This window comes from Heterobasidion irregulare, assembly GCF_000320585.1.
Source record: "Heterobasidion irregulare TC 32-1 unplaced genomic scaffold scaffold_12, whole genome shotgun sequence".
Taxonomy (NCBI): Eukaryota; Fungi; Basidiomycota; class Agaricomycetes; order Russulales; family Bondarzewiaceae; genus Heterobasidion; species Heterobasidion irregulare.
The window spans coordinates 1-23,470 of record NW_009258208.1 but is presented as its reverse complement, the minus strand read 5'-3'; the positions used below and the strand labels follow the sequence as shown (position 1 = coordinate 23,470).

Below are 23,470 nucleotides of genomic sequence, written 5' to 3'. Positions count from 1 at the left end.
AAAAAAATACACACCGGGTCATGTTCACGGCGTAATTTGGAAAGGTATCACTATGTCAACACGGTCAGCCCTGAATATATGGGTGCGAGTTTCAACAATCGTCCTCTCGAATCTCGCGCTGCGTCACTGTCTGCGTCACGTCGATGCAGACCCAGCGCTCCGCAGCATCTGAAGAGTCCCGTCGGAGGCTTCCTAGACGATTCAAGACCGCCCTCTTGAACGCGTGCTTGGGTTTATATGATGGTTTATCCGACTTCCCACAGCAGGTCGACTTGTCACCTGTTGAGTTGAGTTTGCACAAGCTCGTACCGTACTCGAGGGTAGGCGGGCTGCTGACGTGATTGTAACGCGGCCGTGCAAGAACCTCAGAGGGTTTCGCGGGGAGGACAGATACCGAACGGGGTTTCTGTAGTCTGCGTCTGTGGTGAAAGGGAGAAGGGGAAGAGGGGCAAGTCGTTTCTGGAATATGAATGGTGGGGGTTCCTGTTCGCCCGGACGAAGAGAAAGGTCGGTTGCCTAAACCTAAAAGTGTTACGGAGCGAGAGTCGGGGACCTCGAGAGTAGACCAGGAGGAATCAGTGGCGGTGGAGTAACGCGATGGTGTGTCAGGGAAGGGGACGTCGATGTAATTCGAAGTTGAGGTCGTAGTGACAGAGAAGGCAGAGCGCTGAAGGAATCAATTTGAATCACCGATATAAGACCAAACCGAAGAGACAAGGCCAGAAATGCGCACCTCGTTGGGATTGTAGAACTCCGGCTCCCCATCAAAAAAGGGCGGGAATGACCCAAAAGGGTGCTTCTCTGCAAAATAATCATCTTCTCCGACATAACCACTATCGACGAAGGGTGAATCGTATTCTGAGTGATCGGAAGGCGGGAGGTCGCGTGTGTCCAATAAGGGATTCAGAACGAGAGTCTCCCCTAGCCTTTCCAGCCACGACCACGCAAACAGACTCTCCGCTTTGCGAACCTTGCTCCGCAACGCATGCGGCTTCCGTGCGGCTTCCTCGCGCTCCGTGCTCTTGAAGGAGTATGCACCCTCATTCACGTACAGCCCGTCAATCGCTGATGATGCACGAACCTCCCCGTCAAGTGTCGTGTTGGGTGTCTTACACCTCATCCCACCCGGAGTTCCACAGCGGAAGTACATATCCAGCATGCTTCTCATATCTGCCATCGCTGTGTCCGAGGAAAACTGCGCCGTGCTGAGAGCTGGGGTGCATGTTCCCATCCTGTCGATAGTGAAGACCTGCGACTGACCATCTGAAGGAATGAGGGGGGAGGATGAACGATGGGTTTCGTTGGGAGAGGAAGGGAGAAGCGAGGGGCCCGTGAAGGTGATCAAGCCTTCCTTTGGGTCGTACAATGCTGCGAAGGTGAGCGCGGTCTTGGGCGGGACAAGTTCAGACCATCGGTGAGCGGAGGGCGGGGGCGACAAGGATTCTTCAGAGGAATCTGACCGGACGGAATAGGAGAGCGAGGGTGCTTGGACGTGTATGTACGGATGAGCCTTCTGGAAGCAGCTTTTAGCAACATAGACGGTGAACATGGGGGTAAGACTCGAACCGTCGCAGTCGCGGCCGCCTTGACTGTTGAGGCTGAGGTCGTCCGGGAAGACATTGGGCAGTTCAGTTTGGACTGCGCGAGGCAAGCACGCGCCATGGAAGTAGACGGAGAAAACGAGACAGAGCCTTGTGAAGGGAGACGAGATATTTACCGCTCGGGAGTCGGGCGTCGGACTCGGGTTCTCGAGATACAATGAGCGCAGCTTATGTATCGAGAACGAGTGCGGCAGCGAGAGAAGTCGGAGTGATCGAATTGAAATGGAAGAGAGAAGTAGTGTACAGCGGGAAGACAGAGGGGATCGGAAAGAGCGAAAGCGAGAAAAGAAGATTAGTGAAGAGGGTAGGGGAAGAGGGAGAGGAGGGCGAAGCGATATAACCTCGGCGAAAGAAGCAGGGGGCAAAGGGACGGCCCTGTGGCTGGGATGTGGACGTTGAGAAGCCTCGTGGAAGGGACTCGAATCCATTTCCGGAATGTGGGTGGATTGGAGTGGGAGTATCCATGGATGGATATGGGCGTTACGGAACGGGAGGGCATGTCGGAAGAGATACAGAGGCCGCTGTGGCACGCAAATTCCGAGGCTTCGATCCACATGAGTATTTGCTAACCGCTGAAGGGACGTTGAAGAGATGGTCCATGATGGGTTGATGGGAATCAGCACGCATTTGAAACTCGCCGGTACAGTATAAATCAGTGTGCGATGGATGACCTGTCAGACCAGAAATTTCGATGAAGGGGAAGAATTCGTTCTAGTGAGAGATCTGCTGTTTTTGACAGGGAAAGCGCGCGAGTGAGCGGGGGAAGAAGAAGAAGGGGCAGGCTTACGGAAAGGCCTGCAGGCTGCAGGAAGGCAACGATAAGCACTTCATCTGACGTTGCTAACAGGATACTGTCAGAGAGATGGTGAACCTAAATTGAGCGGGAGATATCACCGAAAGTATAAAAAGGCAAGCACACGTATGTTGTTGTCGTCGTCGTCGTCGGCGATGAGGAGGAGTGGACGAGAAAGGCAGGTGGAAACCTAACCCGAAGACGCGGCACGCTATGGGCGCGCCGCGGACGGGCGTCTGCGGCCAGTCTGGTGTCCCGCTGCCGCGCCGTCATTCCTAGCGCCAACGCTCTCTTCATCCCTACTGTCCTCGTTGTCGAACACAGCGCCCATGCAATGAGCTCCTCAGGTCTCTCCCGACGCAGGGTAAATCCATCTATCTCCTCCTCCTCCAACGACCTCTCGTCCGACTCAAATGGCCACGCTTCCGCGTCTACACCTGCCTCGCACGCCGGCTCAGCGTTTGCAGGGGGGAGCAAGGTCGCGTACGACCCAAGAGACCTCCAACAAGACGACGAGGATGCTAGGACCGGTGGAAAGATGCCAAAGCTCACCATCATGGAAGAGGTTCTCTTGCTCGGCATCAAAGATAGACAGGTGGGTGTGCTGTCCCATCCCCTCTTCGATCCTCGTTCCCTCCGGATCCCCAATGCTCTCCTCTCGTCATCCACAAGCACATGTCTTTTACCTTACCATCACGCTTGCATCACCAGATACCGACTCCGTGCTGACACTCTCCAAAGGGCTACCTCTCCTTTTGGAATGACAACATCTCATATGCCCTCCGTGGCTGCATCCTTATCGAGCTTGCTCTTCGCCGACGAATCGCGATACACAAAGACCCGAATCGCCGGCGCTTGCCCCTTTCCGAGCGCATTGTCGAAGTCATCGACGAGCGCCAGACAGGCGAGACCATCCTTGACGAGACGCTTAAGATGATGAAAGCTCAAGAAGTAGAGCGTATGTCCGTCAACAGTTGGATCGACCTGCTTTCCGGTGCGTGTCTCTCGCTCCTTGCACTGCGTTTTTTTTCCTGATCAAGCGTCTGCGACTACGCCACAGGTGAAACTTGGAATGTCCTTAAAATCGGCTATCAACTCAAGCAGGTCCGCGAACGCCTCGCCAAGGGTCTCGTCGACAAGGGCGTACTTCGCACCGAGAAACGCAACTTTTTGCTTTTCGACATGGCCACCCATCCTGTCGCCGACGTTCGCACCAAAGACGCAATCATCCAGCGCGTCGTCGCGCTCCTCACTGCCAGCACGAGCTCTATCCCTGCTACAGCCCTCGACCGAGAGGGTGTCCAGATGCGTAATCTACGTGCAGTATGTCTTGTTTGTGCTGCATATGCCGCGAGCGTTCTCGACAACGCGTTTGGGCGGTTGGGGTACGAGGAGAGAGAGGCGGCATTTGGGAGATGCGACGATATACTTGCCGAGTTCTCCGTATGGCCGTTCGGCAACGCAGGCGGTGGAGGAGGTGGGAGCACTCCAGGATCGAGACGGAGGGAAGGCACGCAGATCGGGATGGGTGGATCCGTGGGTCGAAGAGAGGTGGTCCTGGGGCTAATGCAGGAAGTGAAGAAAGAAATGATAGGCGGCGACGAGGATTTAGGCTGTGAACTCGTCGCAGGCGTGTTGGAAGTCTTGAGCAAGCTCGATTCGCTGCTCTGATGTCAGAGAGATGTGGGCTGGTATAGACGCCAGTCAGTATTCGCGTCCTTTTGTTGTATGTTCTTTCTTTGATCGGCAGGCTTATTTATTTCAGCTGTTTGGGATTGAAGGTCTTCTCATGCTCCATGTGCTACTTCATGTGCGCCTGTTCGTGCCTCCAGGTCGACGACAACCATATACGTTAGGGAAACGGCCTTCATAGGAAGCAATCGCCGCGTTTTAAGACTGCATAAGACAAGCGACTAGTCAACGGATTCTTTGAATATTGCACTTCGGCAAGCCTCTCAAAAGGGTCATGTTCGTAGCTCGATCAGCCTGTAGAGACCGTCAGTGCTCGCCACTCGATGAGTATATCTCCAGTGACATGGTGTTGGAATTGTAGTCGATGTAGGCGCAACCAAATCATGGCACTAGTAAAGATCAGCGCACGGCATAACCTCCAGCCTCACAACTTCACCACCTGCTCCACACGTCTCCTGCGTGGCCTGAGCGATACATGTAGTATCCTTGATTCGTTCCGCAATCTTCTCGCGCACATACAAATGCATGCACTCGTAGCCAAAACTTTGTTATTCTTCTTGTAATATCTCGCTCTGTGTAAGGCATCTCCGCCTGTGTCTATGTTGTCTTTTTTCTCTTTGGCAGGATTCAAATTACGATTCCGCAAACACAATATTTTCCTGGGGAAAGAGGGTTTGCCTTCTAGCATATCCTCGTTCAACCACATAACGGCAGGCTCTGAACAGTGGAATGGTGCGTGAGTGTCAAAGGTGGCCGTGGTGTCGTGGGTGCACGCACCTAGGTTACGCTTAGGAACTCTGCTGAAGTGCTTGAGTCGAAATGATTACTCGGTGACCAGGTTCTGAAGGACTGCGCTTCAAAACGATGCGTAAAAGACAATATGTCGACTAACCATCATCGTCTAAATGACGTTTTAGATCTGACCTAGAGCAGTACATTCAGCTGATCCCGATCACTCTTCTTACACGTCTGCAGACCAGCGAGACAGACATCGTCGTGTATTATGTCGTATATTTAATGCACACAATGGCCATTCAGGTCGAGGAGCTCACCTTGTGGGATACATCGGTAAGCTTCGGCAGTTTGTGGACTCACGCAGCTCGCTCGCGCCAATCAAAGCAGCGAAGACCATAATTCAAACCCAGGGGTTTTCGTTTAAGACATGGTGGCGGTCTTGTAGTCCGCTCTATGAAGACGTGAAATGCATTGTATGATGTATTAGAGAATGTGTTGAAAATGGTCTTCGACACGGACACACCATATGTCCACTTTAATTTTATTACAACCTCTAATTTCGACTCGAAGATAATACTCTTTTCAAATCTATACGTACACGATAATCAAACGAAGTGCATTGGATCAAAAAGAAGGATGGCTGGGTCACTACTTAATACACCTCGATGGCCCTAGTAGCTGCTTGTAGTGCGTCCGCATATTTCTGGAATTCAGGCTGTGAGCAGGCAAGGACGCGCTGGAACATCATCTTGAATATATCTTCCAAGTCGCCGATGACGGGATACTGGGCCTTGCTGTGCCCACGCACATTCAGGCACCACCGTTCCACCTCCTTTGCGTTATCCTCTGCATAACCATCCCACTTACAACCGTCGATATCAGCTTTCCTGAACGTCAATTCGCAACGAGGACCAGTGGCAAGATGAAATGCGCTTGTGGTGGCCAAATCGAGGAAGAGAGCGACGTGCTTGGGTTTGAAGTGCGCACCGTCCTCACGAACGATAAAAGGGCAGGTCAGGCCATTAGCGGCTGATTTCTCGGCTGCTGTCGATTGAACTTTGATCTGGTAAGGAATCATGATGAAGTTGGATAAATTGAGGCGCCGCTTAATATCTCCCTTATAGCCCACTAAAAACCCGTCCATCACTGGCTGGCTAAACTTGCACTGCACCGCGCAAGTGCGGGTCCAAAGATCACGTAGGAAGTCAGGCTTGAGCTTGCTAATGTTGGTGTCGACTTCAATAAAATGAGTAAAGTTGAGCCAAACATCGCTGGCCCAGCTTATGAGGTTGTTGCGATGCTGCCGTTGGGCCTTTTCGTTGCCCAGACCAAATTTGTCCCCGAGCAAGGTAATTAAAAATTGGTCGAGTCTGACAGGTGGGATCGCGAGAGCCCGTCGGCTCTCAATCATTGGCACGAATTCGCCCCCTCTGGGCAAGGTCGCTTTGTCGCGTGTGAGTATCATGAGAAGTCGACCACATAACTCTCCCTGAAGACCTCGATCAAGCACGACTCCGTTGATGATAAGCTTCTCGAGCAAGGTCTTCATCGCGATGTTGTAGGTGTCACTTGCTTGATTCAACACCTGTGTGGCAGCAATAGCAAGGAGCGGTTCCGAAGGCGCTTTGGTGACAACAATACCGCCGACGACGCCCATCAGAATTCGCATGTGTCGAGCCACGGCGACCACGGCTACCCGACTCGCAGCGGCGCTTTCGCCAACTTCGAGCAAAACTCGATTGGCAAAGGCAGCAAGAACGTGGTCTTGGTCGGTGGCGTCGAATGAAGGGCCACGGAAAAGCTTTATTATAGCCAATCGTACCAGATCCATGTGCGTTTCGCTTGTGGCCCAAAGCTAGTCAAGTGCCCATCAAGACATAATCAAGCATCATTTCAAACGGGCACTTACCGGTCGGCCAAACTGCTTGAGGTTTTTCAATGACAGCGCGTCTTCAGGTTTTTTTATTTGCACGTCCATCTTGAACTGGTCCAATCCAAGGTAGACCCAGACAGGCAAAGGTTTGAGTGCATCTCTCAGCCTAAAGGACGAAGCAATATCTCCGGTCCCTGCTAGGAGTGGCACAGACGAATTCGTATCGAGAAGAAGGTGCCAGAATACCACTCCATGAGTATCTTCGTAATAGTCGGTAACCTTGATGATGCGTTCCAAAGCGATCAATGACATGTGTGCACCGGGAGGGCGAGGAGTTTTCATCGTGTCCTTGCCCATATTGAGGAGGGTGCACTCATCGAAAGCGAAGACAAACCGATCGTAACTCAGCGTTTTGAGCTTCTGGGCTAGATCCATAAACCTTGCCTTGACGAGAAGGAGAAAGACTTCATGATGCCACGTAATGATGCCTTGAAGCTCGTCATCTATCGGGGTTTCCGATTCAAAGCCTTTGGTTCGAATGTGTTCGAGCTCGGCTGTGTTGTCTGCAAGCATCTGTTCTGCGCGCTGGACGACATCGATGAAAAGCTCTTGACGCTGTTCTGCCGGAAATTGCACCTGCCATGCTATCATAGCCTCCTTGGGTGAGGCCGATTGGCCGATCGTATCCTTCACAACCTCCAACAGTGCCCCATAGAAGGCTGCAGCCAGTTCCTCACCCTAGCCGAACATTAAAGATGCATACTCGTAAGATGAGTTTCCGGGCTCACTCTGAACTGGGGGGCGCGGTTTTTTGCGAAGAATTCGTAGACGCCATGATCGCGAGGGGGCCAGCCTTGTGTCACCTCCTCGCTGCCTCGAAAACAAACACTCAGAGTTGGGATCTGTTGGATGATTTGAATATCAAAACGAGGGTCGATTTTTGAAGAAAGCGTACAAACGCGACTGCCTAATTCTTCAACCAAGCGTGATTTCCCGGTGCCACTAGACTGCAGGATACTGATTATTTTGCCGTAGTGAATGTCGCGCTTGTAGATGGATTCATACTCCTCAAGGGCCTGAAAGAAATCGTTGACTGCGCCGCCCCGGTATTCTTCATGGAAAGCCCTGTCTAGCCTCTTTTCCTTCTCGTAGCTGTTGTAGAAGGAAAGGCTGCTCAGTATGGAAACGAACAGGGGAAGAAATACTGCTAACTCACGGAGTCTCCGGTGGCAAATCTTCATTGATAACTCCACATCGAGCATGTCAAACGATACGTAGAGCATGTAGAGCATGAGCGACGTACTGCAAGCGTCCAAAAGAAATTCGCCAGCATGATCGCAATCGAGAATGAGCTCCATAAGATCGTAGTCGGACTTCAACGGACGAGGGGAGTTCGTATCGCCTTGACGGAAGAGAGCATTTAAAAGAGCCGCCGGGAGTTTACCCTGAGGTAGACTCGCAAGCCTTTTCATAGCGTCTTGTGCAAAGGTCCGGGGGAGATCCAGAACCTGATCGGATTGACGAGAGCGTATGGCTTGAATAACTTTTTTCGGATAGAGTGTTGGGATCACTTGGATGTTGAATTCATCTACATCAGAATCGTCGAGGGTCGCGAACCAGTGGATGACCTGTTCTTGGACATTGGAGGTAGTGGTACTAAGATTCATTTCTAAAACCCTTGCCCGTCTTGCATTCGAATGCGTGAGGCCCTTACGCCTACCATCTCGTGTTTTCCCACACCTCCCACCACCCTCCTCTGCGCCTTACAGATGCTCTACACACTTATTATGCCCCCTACTGGTTCTCAGCCGACAGGGGGAAAGGCCCCGGATGGATCAATACCGAAACCACCAGGGAAAACCCAACCCACAACCTCGTTACCGCCAGAAGCCACTTCCTCCCCAGCCGTGGCGATCACAACACTATTTTTTAATTTTGATTTTAATAATCAAATCATTTATATCCCGCACGGCGTAAGGTCAGTGGCAGCAGTTTTACAGCCAGATTCATAACGATAGGCCCAAGCTTCGGAAAAAAGGACCCAGTCGGAGCATTGAATTTGAGATCTAGACAGCGTACGACTGGGGAGAGGAGTGAGGACAACAAGCGGAGAAATCGGCATCTACCTTACATGGCCAAAATATTTCAGCGCCGACACCATTTGCTAAGCATGTTCTTTTTTGTCAAGGCCCATCATTATGAATCTGGCTGTAAGGAGGCGGTCGACGACATCATGACCAGGCAGGAGGTGCTCGTGCAGCAGATTTCCCGGTTCAGGTTCACAAAGAGGTGCTTCGAGCAGGTCATCCTGCGCTGGGAGATGAACACTGCGCCCGAGCTCCCAAAAGAGGTTCACTTCTCTTGCGCTCTCCAGTTCGTGCTCACGCTCACACTGACGCACAGACGTGCGCACAGCCTCAGCCAGCCGCTCGAGCTCCGCCGCCAGGGGGCCGAGGAGGAGTCGTACTTCAACATGGATGACGACGACGACGACGACGACGGCTCGCTGCCGCTCCCTAGCACGCCGCTGCTCACGCGTCACTAGTCCGCGGACCAGAACCGTAAGCGCCAGCGCGTGCCCGGCGTGCCGATGCCCCCCGCTCTGCATGCCAAGCATCCACCTCCCGCACGCGCCGCTCAGCGGCAGCCTCATCGACCACTACGACTCCTCCTCGCGCGAGCTTGCGCTCGACCCCAGCCTCAACCTCGACCGCCGCCTCGTGCCTCTCGGCCCTCATGGCGGCGACACGGAGGCGGGCGCGGACGCCGCGCACACCATCGCGCCCGTGCTGACCCCTACGCGCCTCCGACGCTGCGCCTCTCTCATCGACTGATCGTGGGCGCACGCCCAACGCCGACGATGCCGGCAGTGGCAGCGGTGACGAGCAGCCGAACATGGGCGGTGGCGGTGACGGTGGCGGGAGGTTCATACCGCTATCACATGTACGCGCATCCCCTCGTTCTCTCTCCCTCGTCCAGCGTCACTGTTTAGGCCTCGCCGTTCCTAAACCGTGCACACACCATCGCCATCCCTCCACGCCCCCCGCTTCCATCGTAATTGCACTCCTCGCCCGCGCACAAAGCATCATGAATATTACTGCGCGTCGACGAGGAGGCCGTTGAGCCGCTGGCAGCGGAGAGATGAACCAGGAAGAAGGAGGCCGAGTGTTACCAAGGTTAGTAACTCACGCTCTCCTCCTTTCTGTCTGCCCCTTGCCCACCACCGAGTGCCCTCGACCCCCTTGAACCCTCGAGCACACGCACCTGCCTTCGCTTGCCATCCGCATTCGTTTATGCATGACTCCTCCAGCTCACGCACGCACGCCCGACTTCTCGTCAACCCCTCCACCCGCCCCTCCCTCATCCTGCATCATTGCCGACACCGCCCACGCGCTCGACCCCGCATCCTCACATCCTCGTCTCACCTTGTCCTCTTGATGATGCGACCCCTCGGTCCCCGCACACACTCGACCCCGCCCACGCTCGACCCTGCACACGCTCGATCCCCCATTTGTCGGCCATCCCGTGCTCGTGGCTGAGGAAGTCGAAGAGGAAAGGCGGCGGCGGTGGAGGATGAAGAGGGCTGGGAGCTCAGATGGGCATAGACGATGAGAACGTCGTGATGGATGCACCTTTCCTGAGCAGGACGAACGTCATGAAGGTGTGTCGTTGTCTCTCCTTACACCGGTTCCTCTCTCCACACGCGTATATCCCAGTCTCGACTTTCTTCCCGCTCCTCCTTCGACCTGTGCCCCGCGATTTCCTCGGCAGCGACGTTCCGCCGTTGACGCCGCGTCGGGTCGTCTGTTCAGCCCACGCAACCCTGCCACCCAGCGCCCTCGCGCTCATCCCCTCGACGGTTCACATCCGCCCCTTCCTCGTGCTGCGTCGCCGCCAAAACCCCGCGCACGCTCACCCCTATGCACGCTCGCGCCCAGAATCCTCGTGCTCGTGCTCTCTGCTGTCGATGTTCCCGCTGTCGAAGTCACCATCTCCAACGGTGTCGACGCCAACCCCTTCGACATCACTGCCCCCGCCTCCGCCAGGGAACACGATGTCCTCGTCGAGTTTCTCACCCTCCTTGCCGTCTGCTACACCGTCATCCCCGAACTTCAGGACGGCAAGATGCAGCGGCGGAGGACAATGATGAACACAAGCAATGGCAGCGACAGAGAATGGGCATAGACGACAAGGACATCCACTTAGGTTAGGTTATAAGAGGTGGTAGGCGGATGGTAGGTGAGACGAAAAAAATCCAAGATGTTGGGCAGGTGAGGAGCCAGGTGAGAGGCTAGGTGAAAGGCCAGGTGAGAGGCCAGGTGAGGAGGCAGGTGAGAGGCTAGGTGAGGGGCCAGGTGAGGAGTCAGGTGAGGAGACATGTGAGAAGGCAGGTGAGGAGGCAGGTGAGGAAGCAGGTGAGGAGGCAGGTGAGGAGGCAGGTGAGGAGGAAGGTGAGGCGGCAGGTGAGGAGTCAAGTGAGAGGCCAGGTGAGAGAGTACAGCCAGTGCTGGTGACATGAGGACATCACTGATGACTAGCAGTCGTCTGAGATGAGATGCGACGTCCGAGATGTCAGGCAGTCGTCAGAGACATCCTGCCTGCGTCCTAGACGAGATGCGACGTCTGAGACGTCGTGCAGTCGTCAGAGACATCCTGCCTGCGTCCTAGACGAGATGCGACGTCTCAGCAGTCGTCTGAGACGAGACGCGAAGTCTGAGACATCAGGCAGTCGTCACAGACGTCCTGCCTGCATCCTAGACGAGACGCGGCGTCTCAGACATTTGGCCGTCGTCAGAAACACCTTGTTTTTACCACAGACGAGGGGGGGACATCTTAGACGTCGTGCAGTCGTCACAGATGTCCTGCCTGCGTCCTAGACGAGACGCGGCGTCTCAGACGTCCTGCCTGCGTCCTAGTAGTATTACCGACACTTTTGAGTCCACCGATATCCGAAACTACTGTGTTGCCAATTAAATGTAAATATAAATATGAAAAAATCCTTTCTGTAATCTTCATACCCTGCTTCAACTTTGAGGCCCAGAAGTAGTAAGATTGAATCAGGGGTTCAATAGATATGGATTTAAACAGTCTACCCCCTAAAACCAGACTGTGTGGAGCACAGTCTGGGTTTTGGGAACCAAATCGGAGGTTGCACACAATTCTGTCTGATTCAATAGGCTTAAAATGTATTTGTTATGGTACCCTAATATTTTTATTAGTAGACATGGAGTACTAAAGATGTTACAGGCAAAATACAGAATTGAAAGAAAACCTCAAAAAACCGAGTCTCCAGTCCACAATTGTCCTTGGATTTCCATTGCAAAACTAATAAAATGCTCCTACATACACTACCTTTCAAATCATACCCTAATTTCATTATTTGGATGAGGGGATCGAGAGATATGTAATTGTTTGTGATGTTGAGGGTATTCTGCAACCCGGAGACACAGTTTAGTCAGCATCGGGAAAGGGCGGCGCACAGTCGGGAGATTGCGGACCCACAGTCGTCACACTGTTGTCACACCACGCACAGTCTCTCTGTTGCGCCACACAGTCCGGCCGAGACCGCACACAGTCCGGATTTTAGCGCTAGTTCAGCGCCACACAGTCCGGATTCTCGGTGACAGTCCGAGATTTGGCGGTGAATCTGCGCCACACAGTCCGGCCGTGCCGCACACAGTCCGATGATTGTCGCGCCACACAGCCCGACTAGTAGTATTACCGACACTTTTGAGTCCACCGATATCCGAAACTACTGTGTTGCCAATTAAATATAAATATAAATATGAAAAAATCCTTTCTGTAATCTTCATACCCTGCTTCAACTTTGAGGCCCAGAAGTAGTAAGATTGAATCAGGGGTTCAATAGATATGGATTTAAACAGTCTACCCCCTAAAACCAGACTGTGTGAAGCACAGTCTGGGTTTTGGGAACCAAATCGGAGGTTGCACACAATTCTGTCTGATTCAATAGGCTTAAAATGTATTTGTCATGGTACCCTAATATTTTCATTAGTAGACATGGAGTACTGAAGATGTTATAGGCAGAATACAGAATTGAGGGAAAACCTCAAAAAACCGAGTCTCCAGTCCACAATTGTCCTTTGATTTCCATTGCAAAACTAATAAAATGCTCTTACATACACTACCTTTTAGATTATACCCTAATTTTATTATTTGGATGAGGGGATCCAGAGATATGTAATTGTTTGTGATGTTGAGGGTATTTTGCAACCCGGAGACACAGTTTAGTCAGCATCGGGAAAGGGCGGCACACAGTCGGGAGATTGCGGGTGCACAGTTGTCACACTGTTGTCACTCCACGCACAGTCTCTCTGCTGCGCCACACAGTCCGGCCGAGACCGTACACAGTCCGGATTTTGGCGCTAGTTTAGCGCCACACAGTCCGGATTCTCGGTGACAGTCCGAGATTTGGCGGTGAATCAGCGCCACACAGTCCGGCCGTGCCGCACACAGTCCGATGATTGTCGCGCCACACAGTCCGACTGTGTCGGCACACAGTCCGACTGTGTCGGAACACAGTCCGACTGTGTCGGACACAGTCCAAGTTTTCCCTCCGACTGTGTCGGCACACAGTCCGACTGTGTCGGACACAGTCGGAGTTTTCCCTCCGACTGTGTCGGCACACAGTGCCCTCCAACGTCTCGTGATGAAGCACGCCGCCACGTCGCGTCGCGTCGATCCTCCCCGCACATTTGAACATCGAGCACAACACGCTTCCTCAGCCGAGGTCTCTTTGCTCTCTCAGGACATTTTGGATTTCATTAGTGAGCTTTTTCTTCTTCTGAACCCTTCCTCTGCATGCTCTCGACGACGCCAGCAGACAACAGATGCTCAGAGAAAGTGCGCACTGCTGATAGTATTTTTTCTTACAGTTTGCAGCTGCAATACTCCGGGCACCCACTCCACGCTATTTCCACACCCTCTTCCATCTCCAAGGCTTTCTCTTTTCTTGTCAACATCCACGACATCCGTGTCGGCGCCGTCCTCTTTAAACGACTGCTTTGCGCCCACCCTGTCTCATGACGCGTGGAGCAAAGCAACTATCTTATCATGCGAGGTTGAGCACATTGAAGAGAAGAACAAGGAGCAGATGGCGATAGAGGCAGAGGAGGGACAGCGGCTGTCGAGAGACGAGGGTGGAGCGACGAGACGATGGTGACGGACACACGCTCATCGAGCAGGCAGAGCGGTACGACGGTACGTACCTCCTGTTATCGCCCTTTCCGCCTGCACCTCCCTCGACATCTACGCCTCGAACCCCCACGCATTCGTCTTCTCAGCCCCCTGGCTCCTCCTCGCATGTGTGGACCGACTACTCCTAGTAGTATTACCGACACTTTTGAGTCCACCGATATCCGAAACTACTGTGTTGCCAATTAAATGCATTTATAAATATGAAAAAATCCTTTCTGTAATCTTCATACCCTGCTTCAACTTTGAGGCCCAGAAGCAGCGAGATTGAATCAGGGGTTCAATAGATATGGATTTAAACAGTCTACCCCCTAAAACCAGACTGTGTGAAGCACAGTCTGGGTTTTGGGAGCCAAATCCGAGGTTGGACACAATTCTGTCTGATTCAATAGGCTTAAAATGTATTTGTCATGGTACCCTAATATTTTCATTAGTAGACATGGAGTACTGAAGATGTTACAGGCAAAATACAGAATTGAGGGAAAACCTCAAAAAACCGAGTCTCCAGTCCACAATTGTCCTTGGATTTCCATTGCCAAACTAATAAAATGCTCCTACATACACTACCTTTCAAATCATCCCCTAATTTTATCATTTGGATAAGGGGATCGAGAGATATGTAATTGTTTGTGATGTTGAGGGTATTCTGCAACCCGGAGACACAGTTTAGTCAGCATCGGGAAAGGGCGGCACACAGTCGGGAGATTGCGGGCGCACAGTCGTCACACTGTTGTCACACTGTGCACAGTCTCTCTGTTGCGCCACACAGTCCGGCCGAGACCGCACACAGTCCGGATTTTGGCGCTGGTTCAGCGCCACACAGTCCGGATTCTCGGTGACAGTCCGAGATTTGGCGGTGAATCTGCGCCACACAGTCCGGCCGTGCCGCACACAGTCCGTTGATTGTCGCGCCACACAGTCCGACTGTGTCGGCACACAGTCCGACTGTGTCGGACACAGTCCAAGTTTTCCCTCCGACTGTGTCGGCACACAGTCCGACTGTGTCGGACACAGTCGGAGTTTTACTTCCGACTGTGTCGGCACACAGTGCCCTCCAACATCTCGCGAGAAGGACGAGCGTCATGAAGGTACGTCGTCGTCTCTCCTTGCGCCAGTCTTCCCCTGCACACCGGTCCCTCCGCTCGACCCACGCATGGTCGTCCTTTCGACTCCATATACGCCTGCCACCCAGGACCCCCACCCTCGACCCCTCGACCCCTTCCACTGTCGACCTTATCGATCCTCCTGTCCTTGCACATTCATTCCTTCCCCTCCTCACATATATTTCACATTTTCAGTCATTCTGCCCGCCCTCTCTCATTCTGCGTTATTATAGAGACCCCATGCACACTCGACCTCTCGCCTATTTGCCTGCTCGAAGTGCTCTGATGCTACGCCCTCGTTTTGTCGTCCCCGCCGGCTCCCCTCTCACTCCCCAGATCAATTCCCACGCTCATGCCCACGCTTACGCCTACGCCTACTAGCCAAAGGAATTGCGATATTCGCAGGGAAGCGAGCGCATTCCAGTCCGTGTGCGCCGCGCCGCACTCTGCCTCAAGCAGAAGCTGCAAAGACGCGGTGCGCATCGCGTTCCAGAAGGTATGCGCGCGCACCATCCTCTCCCCAACACCCACCCTGCACTTCTTCGTGCGGTCCTGCAAGCTCAGCTATACAGCGTCATATAGACTCATCCTCCAGCCCCTCTATCTCTCCCCACGTCTCTACCCCTCCCACTGCCCTTGCCTGCGCGCGTCGGTGATGCTTGGCATCAAACAATCCACAGCGGACGAGTTGCGCAAGATGCACGGCTCGCGCACGCGGTCGAGAAGCTCGATGTTGAGGGTTCCGCAGTGGACAAGTCTAGCGAAGTGCAAAAACGGCCGTGTGTAGTCTGCGGCAGCCTGGCTCGCCACCAAGCCCAAATTCGCCGAAGGTTAATTTGGGCTTGGTGGCGAGCCAGGCTGCCGCAGACTACACACGGCCGCCGGCTTCGCCGGCAACACACCTGCCCTTAGCATGTTCTTCAACATCACAAATGGCTCCGAGCATGCCTTGGGCAAACAGAACGCAAGTGAGTGCTGGACATGTTCGAGCGCCACGAGAAGTACATCCCGCACATGCACACAGCACATCTCGTCTATCAGGAACGTCACCGCACTGCGACGCAGCGTCAAGTGGGAGCAGCTAGGTTGGCCTGAGGTAGATTGGTCGCTGAAGAAGTGAGGGATCGTTATTGTTTGCACAGTGAGTCTTCATTATGTTGACATTGAGTCCGAGTATGGGTGGGACATGGCGACACGCTCCAACCGCCTTCTGTAGCACCCTGACACACACGCCATGAGAGGATCTGACATACTCTCCCACTCGTACTATCAGCAACTAATTTCACATGCTTTGTGCGCATATATACGCGCTCCCACTCTTAGCTATTTTTCAAGTACCCCTTCTACCTGTAGTTAGATTTTTTTTCTCTCTCTCTGTATGTATATCACGACCCTGCAAACCATCTCTTCCTCTCCTAAAAAAGAGGCTATGTCTTTACACCATGGCCCCATTCACCCACACGACGTGTGGGCGAAAGTTGTGGAGAGAGTGTCGATCTGCGCTGACCTGCGCTGACCGCCAGCTCTCGACTCGACCAGATCCAGCTTCCAATTGCACGGAGGTTCTCACAGACAACATGTCTCCCCGCTGCCCACGCAACAATGGATTGCGAAACCGGGACAAGCATCAATCTGACTAGTCTTGTGAGTACATTTCTAACCTACTCTTCGATGCCCTCTTCCACACACTCAACTTTGCGAACGGGACGATGGGCCTCCGCCGATGCCCTGAGAAAGCAAGCATCGCCGAAGGCGTGTACTGACGTTTATTTTTATTTTTATTTACTTTTGCTGTCTGCAGATCCGTCCCATCCCTGCCTCGTCCTCTAACCTCGTCCACACCTACGCCCACGCTCGCCACCATCTCTTTTCCCGGTGCCACCCACGATCACCGTCGCTGAGGCGTCCTGCCCCACCGACGCCCACACGCTCACGCTGCCCGATGACGGGCCAAGCATCGCGACCGTCCGAGCGTCAACGACCGCGATGTCGACGACAACAACGACCACAATGAGGAAGGTCGGTGGCGGAAAGACACGCTGGGGGGAGAGAAGGGACGTGCGACGAGGATATTCACGAGGTATACTGCCTCTCTTCGCGCCAGCCTCCCTGCACACGCGTCCCTGCTCCTGCACGTCCCCCGCCCCTGCACTCCTGTCCTCGACCGCCGACACCGCGCGCGTGGACCTCTCCTGCGGCCGCGCTTGCGAAAAGTGGCTCGCGTGCGGGAACTACGTCTGTGTGGAGTCGTGCCATCCCGGCGCGTGTCCGAGGCAGTGCAGTGCTAGTGCAGGAAAGTGGAGAAGCAGCTTGCATACAGGGAGGGAGAGAAGAAGGCGTGCGCCGTGGTGCATAGAGACGGCGAGGAGGAGGAGGAGCAGTGGGTCGGGTCGTTTGATTGCGGGAATTCGTGCGATCGGTACGTTCTTCCTCGAATCTTCCTCCATACCCCCAATGAATTCCTCCCGTCTAACCGCCTCAGCCACCGCCTCCAGCTGAGCTGCTCACTAGTGAGAACTCGGCGCCAACTCCTGCCATAGTTATCGAGCTGCAGTTTCGACTGCAGGACATTCAAGCCTCTCTTGCCTGCTTCATCGATAAGATCCGCGCCATGGAGGGTATGCTCTCTGGGCACAAAGCCATCAAGCGTGAAGTTAGCACCCTCCGCGAGCTGATAAAGGAAAAATGCGAATTAGACAGCGTACGCGGCAGACAATGCTCAGGGACGCTGCGTGCCAAGGACCACGACGACAGCGAGTACGGCGGCGACGACGATGACGCGCAGAGTATCGCAACCGTCATGCCCCACGAGCTGGAGTGCGTCGAGGAGGAGGACGAGGAGCAGCTGGCGGCGGAGGAAGAAGAAGAGGAGCGGCGGCGGCGGCGGCGGCGGCGGCGGCGGCGGAGAGATGAGCTAGGTCGACCGATAACACCGGAGCCTACAGGGATGGGCATGGACATCCATGGCAGATCCAAAATGCACCTTGACGTGCTCAACATGCACTCACGATCGCCGCCGCCCCCTCTACGAGAGCCTTTTGCTCTTCAGCCTTCGACGTCTTCCGTGTTCGAGGAGCGCATCGATGCCCTCACCTCTCACCTCGAATCTGCGCTCGAGCTCTCACGCACGCTCCAAGCTCAGCAGGCTGCTGCGCAGAGTACCACCTCCATGCTTGAGTCCAAGGTCTCCTTGCTCGAGTCACTCGTCCAGGCGTCGCAGACCGATATACAGTCGCATGTCACTGAGGTGAGTCAAGAGCGCGCCTCGCTCACCTCACTCATCGCTGAGTGGAAGAAGGGTGTCGAGGGCTAGTGGAGCGGCGTCCGTGAGGAATGGGCTGAGGAGCGCATGCGGATCAATCAGGCGCGTGAGGTTTGGGAGGCGCGCGTGCGGGCTGCTGAGGAGGGGTTTGACGGCGCCGTCGCGAAGGTGGATGCCGGGCTCGCGACGCTGCAGCAACACCGACTCAAGGCGAACGTGAACGAGCGCAACGGTGTCAGGCTCGTCACACCCCCCAGTCCACGCAACATCTCGTCTGACTCGGGCAAGCGCCATCGGCGGAAACGATCGACAATCTCCCGAGGCCGATCGCGTTCGCACTCGGCCGAGTCGAACAAGGACGACGGTGGGTACGCGAGCTCATTCGAGGGCGTGACACTGCTCGATGACAAGCGCCAGTCAGCTTCCAAAGCACGCACGCGAGTGCCCCGGGCGCAGGATGATTCGGATTCGGACGTGCGTCATGCAAGCGACGATGCGAGGATCATGTCCTTGAAGCACTATGCCATCACCTCAGAGTCGTCGGTCCAGAAGGCATCGACAGGGTCCACGACGACGATGACGACGGAGGATGACGCTGCACACGCCTCGTCTGCCGCCGCCGCCAATCTGAAGGGCGCACACCTGGCGCCAGTGAGCTTTGTTCTCTGCGTTTTCGTGCATTCGCTCACGGCACTGTGTCGACAGATGGTTCAACATTCATGCCGTCGAGTTCACCTAACGTCTTGGACAGTCGACCCGCGAGGGCAGGTGAAACCTGGTGCAACTTGTCCGTCGACGGCCGAAGCCGTAGCGTCTGCTGCCAAACGACGGACCGGCCATGCTCCAGCAGCTCTATCGCATGCTCCAGCTCCCCCTCTCGAATCGCGTGTGCAGCCGCGCGGGAGCTTTCGATCGGGCTCTTCGCGAGAATGTCATGTCGCGCCTGCACAGACCGCCCTATATTCGCCGTGCGAAGCTGTTGCTGCAGGCGCGCGTCGAACACCGACATCCGAGGCATGACGGTGTTTCGTGGCGACGGCCTCCCATATCCTAGTGTACCGCAGACAGTGTCCGCTCGGAGCAGTCGTCGAGGTCGCTGCCTGGGCGTACATGTGCAGGCACTCATCCAGGTCATTCACGTCTCCTCGCGATTCATACCTCGCGTATACGGTTGCGGTGTATGAGCACTCGCCTATTTACAACGTTGTCTCGTGACAATGTTACTGGTATGCGGCCGTCATCTACGACGTCTTCTGCGCCCGCCTCGGTGGCAGATCAGTTGATCACGCACTCCGTGGCCCTCTCCGTGCCGGGCGCTTCCTCACAATTTTCACCATCCAGCCCAAAGACCCACCACTGGACTGCGTTCTGCCACGTTACAATCACCATTTCACGAAAGTTGTGGAAAAGGCGAGGACTGATCCTAATAATGCGAGGTTACAGGCAGCGGAAGCACGGGCGAGGGAGGAGGCAGCGGCGAGGGCACAGGCCGACGCGAGGGCAAGGGAGGAGGCAGCGGCGAGGGCACAGGCCGACGCGAGGGCAAGGAGGTTAGAGGATGAGATTGCCTTCCTCCGACAGCAGCTGGCGGCGCAGGGCTATGCTGGCCCATCCAATAGGGCAGTGTAGACTTTGTTTTGTTTCCTATATCTGTTCCGCGTCTGTTTTGGTTTGAGTGCTTTCGATGCTTTCGGTGCTTTCAGTACATGTACCCGTTCTGTACGCATAGTCTTTCTCTCATAACATGCGATGTTTTCCGCGGTCCCACATCACCAGCGATCAATTGGATGGACCTCTTCCGCCTTCAACACCACGACTGCTCGTTCTCTTTCCGCCTGCACCTTCTCGTCCTCGTCAATGGACATCCCACTCCCACACCCACCATCCATGGTCTCCGCGGCGGCGGCATCTGCTCCGACAACAATCCCGCGCCCACACTGCCCGTCAACACGCAGAGCATCGCAGCTGTTTGAGTGTCAACAAGGAAGATGAGACCTAGCTGGTGGCAGAGGACGAGGAACGAGTGTGGTGGAGAGACGAGCTGAGAGGAGAGTGGGCACGGACTCGAGGACGAGGCCATCGACGAGGGATAGAGGTAGGTTGTTGTCTCTCACTCCAGTCCACACACGTACTTCTCGTATTTGACCTGTCTGCCCTACCCTTCTAATTCTACGACCCCTCGCCCACGCCCTGTCCGTGCCAACGTCGACATCCTCTGCTAGCCTGCAAGCCTGAGATTTTCCGACAGGCCATCGTCCACGTCCTCTTCTTCCTACGGGACGATCGGTCGCAAAACCAGCACTTCGAACCTTTCATTGTGAGTTACCTTTTGTTCCTTTTACATCTCGATACCCGTTTCCTTCGCGCTCTCCCTCCCTCGCACTCTCAGTGATGCAAGCGGACGAGTGATGCAAGCGGACGACGGGCCTCCACCTCGGCCCTGAGAAAGCTTGCATCTTCAAAAGCCCTGTTATCTGCTGCCTTGATTTTCTATGTACTGTATTTTTTTGATTTAGCTTGCAAATTTTCCGTAAACACTCGCACTGTTGAAAACCGGCACTATGCCCGCCCGCCCGCTCGCTCGACCCCCCGAGCGTCGATTCCGCCCTCGTGCCCACACGCCGAGCTTGACGCACTCTGCGCGCACGCCCCCGCCCTCGCCTGGGACCCAAATCCGCGTGCGCGCGTCCCCTCGTTTCCTTGAGTCCACGCCCACCGCCCACCCAGTGCCCAACCGCCTAGGCCGTTGACGTGTATGCTCCCGCCGCCAAGCCTATGCGCGCACGCACGTCTCCTCGACACCACGCAAGATATCCCCTCGTTCTCCATCCCTCGTCTAGCGTCACTGGTGAGACCCCGCCGTCTCTCAACAGTCACTGTCCCTACATCGTCGCCGAACCTCCAACCCCCCGCTTCCGCTGCACTTGCGCTCCGCGCACGCGCACAGAGCATCGCGAATATCACAGCACGTCGAGAGGAGGCCGAGGAGCCGCTGACGGCGGAGAGTGAGCTAGGAAGGAGCGTTACCGAGGTCCGTACCTCCCTCTCTCATCCTTTCTTTCTGCCCCTTGCCCGCCGCCGAGTGCCCTCGACCCACTGGAATTCTTGAGCTCACGCATTCGCCCTTGCCTGCGACCCACATTTGCTTACGCGCAACTCCTCCAGCTCATGCACGCACGCCCGACTTCTAGTCCACCCCTCCGCTCACTCCTCCCTCATTCTGCATCATCGCCGACACCGCATACACGCTCGACCCCGCATCCTCATATCCTCACTTCACCTCGTCCTCTTGCTGATGTGACCTCTCGACCCTCACGCGCGCTCGACAGCGCTCACGCTCGAACTCTCGTTCGTCGACCGTCCCGTGCTCGACTGAACCTCATCGGCTCGTGGCTGAGAAAATGGAAGAGAAACGGTGGCGGCGACGGCGGCAGAGAGACGGGCTGGGAAGAGGGATGGGCACGGACGACGACGACGACGACGATGGGCGCACGCTCGATGAGCATGCCAAGCGGTACAAAGGTGCGTGCCTCTCGCCCTCATCCTTCCCGTCCACCCGTTCCTCAGCGCCCCGTTCCTCGGCGCCCCGTTCCTCGACCCTGCGCATGCACATCCCTTCCGCACGTCCCTTCCCCAGACATGCAGCCTCGGCAGCCTTTCTTCTTTCCCCTCCCTCCAACTCCGCTGACTCCTGATCGCTCTAGAACACCTCCTTGCGCAAGTCTTCCGGCTTTCAGACACAACCTCCATTCATAGCCCTTCCATCCATCCTACCTCCCGCCCGCACGTCCGATGACCGGTTGCAACCCTCTCGCCTCCTCCATGAGCGCGCTCGCTATCAGTCCCGCTCCACCTTCCCTCACCTAGGCCCAAAGCTCCCAGAACGGCAGCCTGCTCTCGTTAACCGCGTCCCTCTCTGCCGTCGCCTCGCCTGCCGCTGCTCTCCCCACAATCCAGACCTCCGCTGGCCGGCCGCCTCCGAGCTCGCATGAGCCCACGATGCCCTCTCCCTCGTCGATCGCCTCGACATCTCGTTGCGCTCTCTCTCCATTGCCTCGGAGCCCCCGCTCCCGAGTCCCGTCAACATTGCGGATCAGAGCCTCGTCCACCCCGCACACGTCGCCATCCAGCTCATCGTCTAGCTTGCCAATCGCCAGCTCCCGCACACCCCGCCCTCTCTCTACGTCACAGAGGCCAACTGCCGCCGCGCCAACCTTGCCGCGTCCGGGTCCTCCCCCAGTTTCCTCCCCGCTCCGCCTCCTACGACTGCGAGCACACATTCCGCGCAGGCTACGGCTACGAGACCTTCGGCGATGCCGCCCGCGTCAACGACTGCTTCGAGTGCGGACTCAAGCATGGTGACGAGAACTTCCTCTATGTGCGTACTTGTCTCTGCGGCTTCGTCCATCCTCGACCCTCCTCTCCTCCGCAGCGCATGGGCATGGCCGATGCATTCTAACCTGAAAAGCTAGAAGGTTCAGGGTAGGACAGGGGTATGGCAGGGCTAAAGAGGCCATTAAGAGGTGAAGAAGCCACCCATGCCAATATACACGGCTGACATGACGAGCCTGTCCGCGGCTGGAGAGGCTCGTCATGTCAGCCGCGTATTGACAGGGATGAGTCCCGATACGCGGCTGACATGACGAGCCTCGCTGCGGCTGGAGAGGCTCGTCATGTCAGCCGCGTATCAGCTTGGCTGAGTCTTGATACGCGGCTGACATGACGAGCCTCGCTGCGGCTGGAGAGGCTCGTCATGTCAGCCGCGTATCAGGATTCCGCTGTGCCAACAAGCAGCTGACATGATTACTCGTCACAGCTCAGAAATTAAATTGTCACATGTAATAATTATATTTATTCAATTCTAACCTGAAAAGCTAGAAGGTTCAGGGTAGGACAGGGGTATGGCAGGGCTAAAGAGGCCATTAAGAGGTGAAGAAGCCACCCATGCTAATACACGGCTGACATGACGAGCCTGTCCGCGGCTGGAGAGGCTCGTCATGTCAGCCGCGTATTGGCAGGGCTGAGTCCTGATACATGGCTGACATGACGAGCCTCACTTAGGTTAGGTTAGGTTAGGTTAGGTTAGGTTAGGTTAGGTTAGGTTAGGTTAGGTTAGGTTAGGTTAGGTTAGGTTAGGTTAGGTTAGGTTAGGTTAGGTTAGGTTAGGTTAGGTTAGGTTAGGTTAGGTTAGGTTAG

At 55.2% G+C, this 23,470-nt stretch overlaps 12 protein-coding genes across 12 annotated transcripts; 6 read left to right on the top strand and 6 right to left on the bottom strand.

Annotated features, from left to right (window-relative positions):
- Positions 1-91: 91 nt before the first annotated feature.
- On the bottom strand, positions 92-1,549 carry HETIRDRAFT_119056 (uncharacterized protein; the record flags this gene model as incomplete). The annotated part of the gene is made up of 2 exons (XM_009553615.1): positions 92-667; positions 734-1,549. The coding sequence occupies 2 exons, from the start codon at positions 1,547-1,549 to the stop codon at positions 92-94; spliced, it is 1,392 nt and encodes a 463-aa protein (XP_009551910.1).
- Positions 1,550-2,809: 1,260 nt separating this feature from the next.
- On the top strand, positions 2,810-4,294 carry HETIRDRAFT_37867 (uncharacterized protein). The gene is made up of 4 exons (XM_009553545.1): positions 2,810-2,989; positions 3,136-3,388; positions 3,455-4,097; positions 4,160-4,294. The coding sequence occupies exons 1-3, from the start codon at positions 2,933-2,935 to the stop codon at positions 4,063-4,065; spliced, it is 921 nt and encodes a 306-aa protein (XP_009551840.1). The 5' UTR covers positions 2,810-2,932; the 3' UTR covers positions 4,066-4,097; positions 4,160-4,294.
- Positions 4,295-5,347: 1,053 nt separating this feature from the next.
- On the bottom strand, positions 5,348-8,332 carry HETIRDRAFT_389988 (uncharacterized protein). Its single transcript, XM_009553614.1, has 6 exons — positions 7,998-8,332; positions 7,911-7,941; positions 7,654-7,846; positions 7,483-7,596; positions 6,731-7,432; positions 5,348-6,676 (listed from the first exon to the last, which is right to left on the bottom strand). The coding sequence occupies exons 1-6, from the start codon at positions 8,164-8,166 to the stop codon at positions 5,474-5,476; spliced, it is 2,412 nt and encodes an 803-aa protein (XP_009551909.1). The 5' UTR covers positions 8,167-8,332; the 3' UTR covers positions 5,348-5,473.
- Positions 8,333-9,184: 852 nt separating this feature from the next.
- On the bottom strand, positions 9,185-10,120 carry HETIRDRAFT_412084 (uncharacterized protein). The gene is made up of 2 exons (XM_009553613.1): positions 10,005-10,120; positions 9,185-9,870 (listed from the first exon to the last, which is right to left on the bottom strand). The coding sequence occupies exon 2, from the start codon at positions 9,622-9,624 to the stop codon at positions 9,226-9,228; it is 399 nt and encodes a 132-aa protein (XP_009551908.1). The 5' UTR covers positions 9,625-9,870; positions 10,005-10,120; the 3' UTR covers positions 9,185-9,225.
- Positions 9,836-10,233, top strand: HETIRDRAFT_329577 (uncharacterized protein; the record flags this gene model as incomplete). Its single annotated transcript, XM_009553612.1, has 2 exons — positions 9,836-9,870; positions 10,005-10,233. The coding sequence occupies 2 exons, from the start codon at positions 9,836-9,838 to the stop codon at positions 10,231-10,233; spliced, it is 264 nt and encodes an 87-aa protein (XP_009551907.1).
- A 56-nt stretch (positions 10,234-10,289) lies between these two features.
- Positions 10,290-10,879, top strand: HETIRDRAFT_109330 (uncharacterized protein; the record flags this gene model as incomplete). Its single annotated transcript, XM_009553611.1, has 2 exons — positions 10,290-10,355; positions 10,466-10,879. The coding sequence occupies 2 exons, from the start codon at positions 10,290-10,292 to the stop codon at positions 10,877-10,879; spliced, it is 480 nt and encodes a 159-aa protein (XP_009551906.1).
- Positions 10,880-13,431: 2,552 nt separating this feature from the next.
- Positions 13,432-13,710, top strand: HETIRDRAFT_329747 (uncharacterized protein; the record flags this gene model as incomplete). Its single annotated transcript, XM_009553610.1, has 2 exons — positions 13,432-13,482; positions 13,591-13,710. Coding segments are annotated over 2 exons (171 nt in total), but the record flags the coding sequence as incomplete, so codon positions are not given.
- A 1,221-nt stretch (positions 13,711-14,931) lies between these two features.
- Positions 14,932-15,973, bottom strand: HETIRDRAFT_436697 (uncharacterized protein; the record flags this gene model as incomplete). The annotated part of the gene is made up of 4 exons (XM_009553609.1): positions 15,915-15,973; positions 15,876-15,888; positions 15,396-15,791; positions 14,932-15,369 (listed from the first exon to the last, which is right to left on the bottom strand). The coding sequence occupies exon 4, from the start codon at positions 15,166-15,168 to the stop codon at positions 14,932-14,934; it is 237 nt and encodes a 78-aa protein (XP_009551904.1). The 5' UTR covers positions 15,169-15,369; positions 15,396-15,791; positions 15,876-15,888; positions 15,915-15,973.
- On the top strand, positions 15,365-16,446 carry HETIRDRAFT_460956 (uncharacterized protein; the record flags this gene model as incomplete). Its single annotated transcript, XM_009553608.1, has 4 exons — positions 15,365-15,751; positions 15,810-15,980; positions 16,037-16,153; positions 16,229-16,446. 3 exons carry the CDS (start codon positions 15,365-15,367, stop codon positions 16,130-16,132), a joined length of 654 nt encoding a protein of 217 aa, XP_009551903.1. The 3' UTR covers positions 16,133-16,153; positions 16,229-16,446.
- A 552-nt stretch (positions 16,447-16,998) lies between these two features.
- Positions 16,999-20,040, top strand: HETIRDRAFT_446630 (uncharacterized protein; the record flags this gene model as incomplete). The annotated part of the gene is made up of 4 exons (XM_009553607.1): positions 16,999-17,431; positions 17,508-18,259; positions 18,311-18,925; positions 18,980-20,040. 3 exons carry the CDS (start codon positions 16,999-17,001, stop codon positions 18,323-18,325), a joined length of 1,200 nt encoding a protein of 399 aa, XP_009551902.1. The 3' UTR covers positions 18,326-18,925; positions 18,980-20,040.
- Positions 18,753-20,040, bottom strand: HETIRDRAFT_412081 (uncharacterized protein). The gene is made up of 2 exons (XM_009553606.1): positions 18,980-20,040; positions 18,753-18,925 (listed from the first exon to the last, which is right to left on the bottom strand). Exons 1-2 carry the CDS (start codon positions 19,290-19,292, stop codon positions 18,801-18,803), a joined length of 438 nt encoding a protein of 145 aa, XP_009551901.1. The 5' UTR covers positions 19,293-20,040; the 3' UTR covers positions 18,753-18,800.
- A 3-nt stretch (positions 20,041-20,043) lies between these two features.
- HETIRDRAFT_430208 (uncharacterized protein) lies at positions 20,044-22,554 on the bottom strand (the record flags this gene model as incomplete). Its single annotated transcript, XM_009553605.1, has 9 exons — positions 20,044-20,211; positions 20,407-20,546; positions 20,601-20,771; positions 20,911-21,284; positions 21,314-21,403; positions 21,591-21,667; positions 21,768-21,972; positions 22,049-22,137; positions 22,180-22,554. 9 exons carry the CDS (start codon positions 22,552-22,554, stop codon positions 20,044-20,046), a joined length of 1,689 nt encoding a protein of 562 aa, XP_009551900.1.
- Positions 22,555-23,470: the final 916 nt, after the last annotated feature.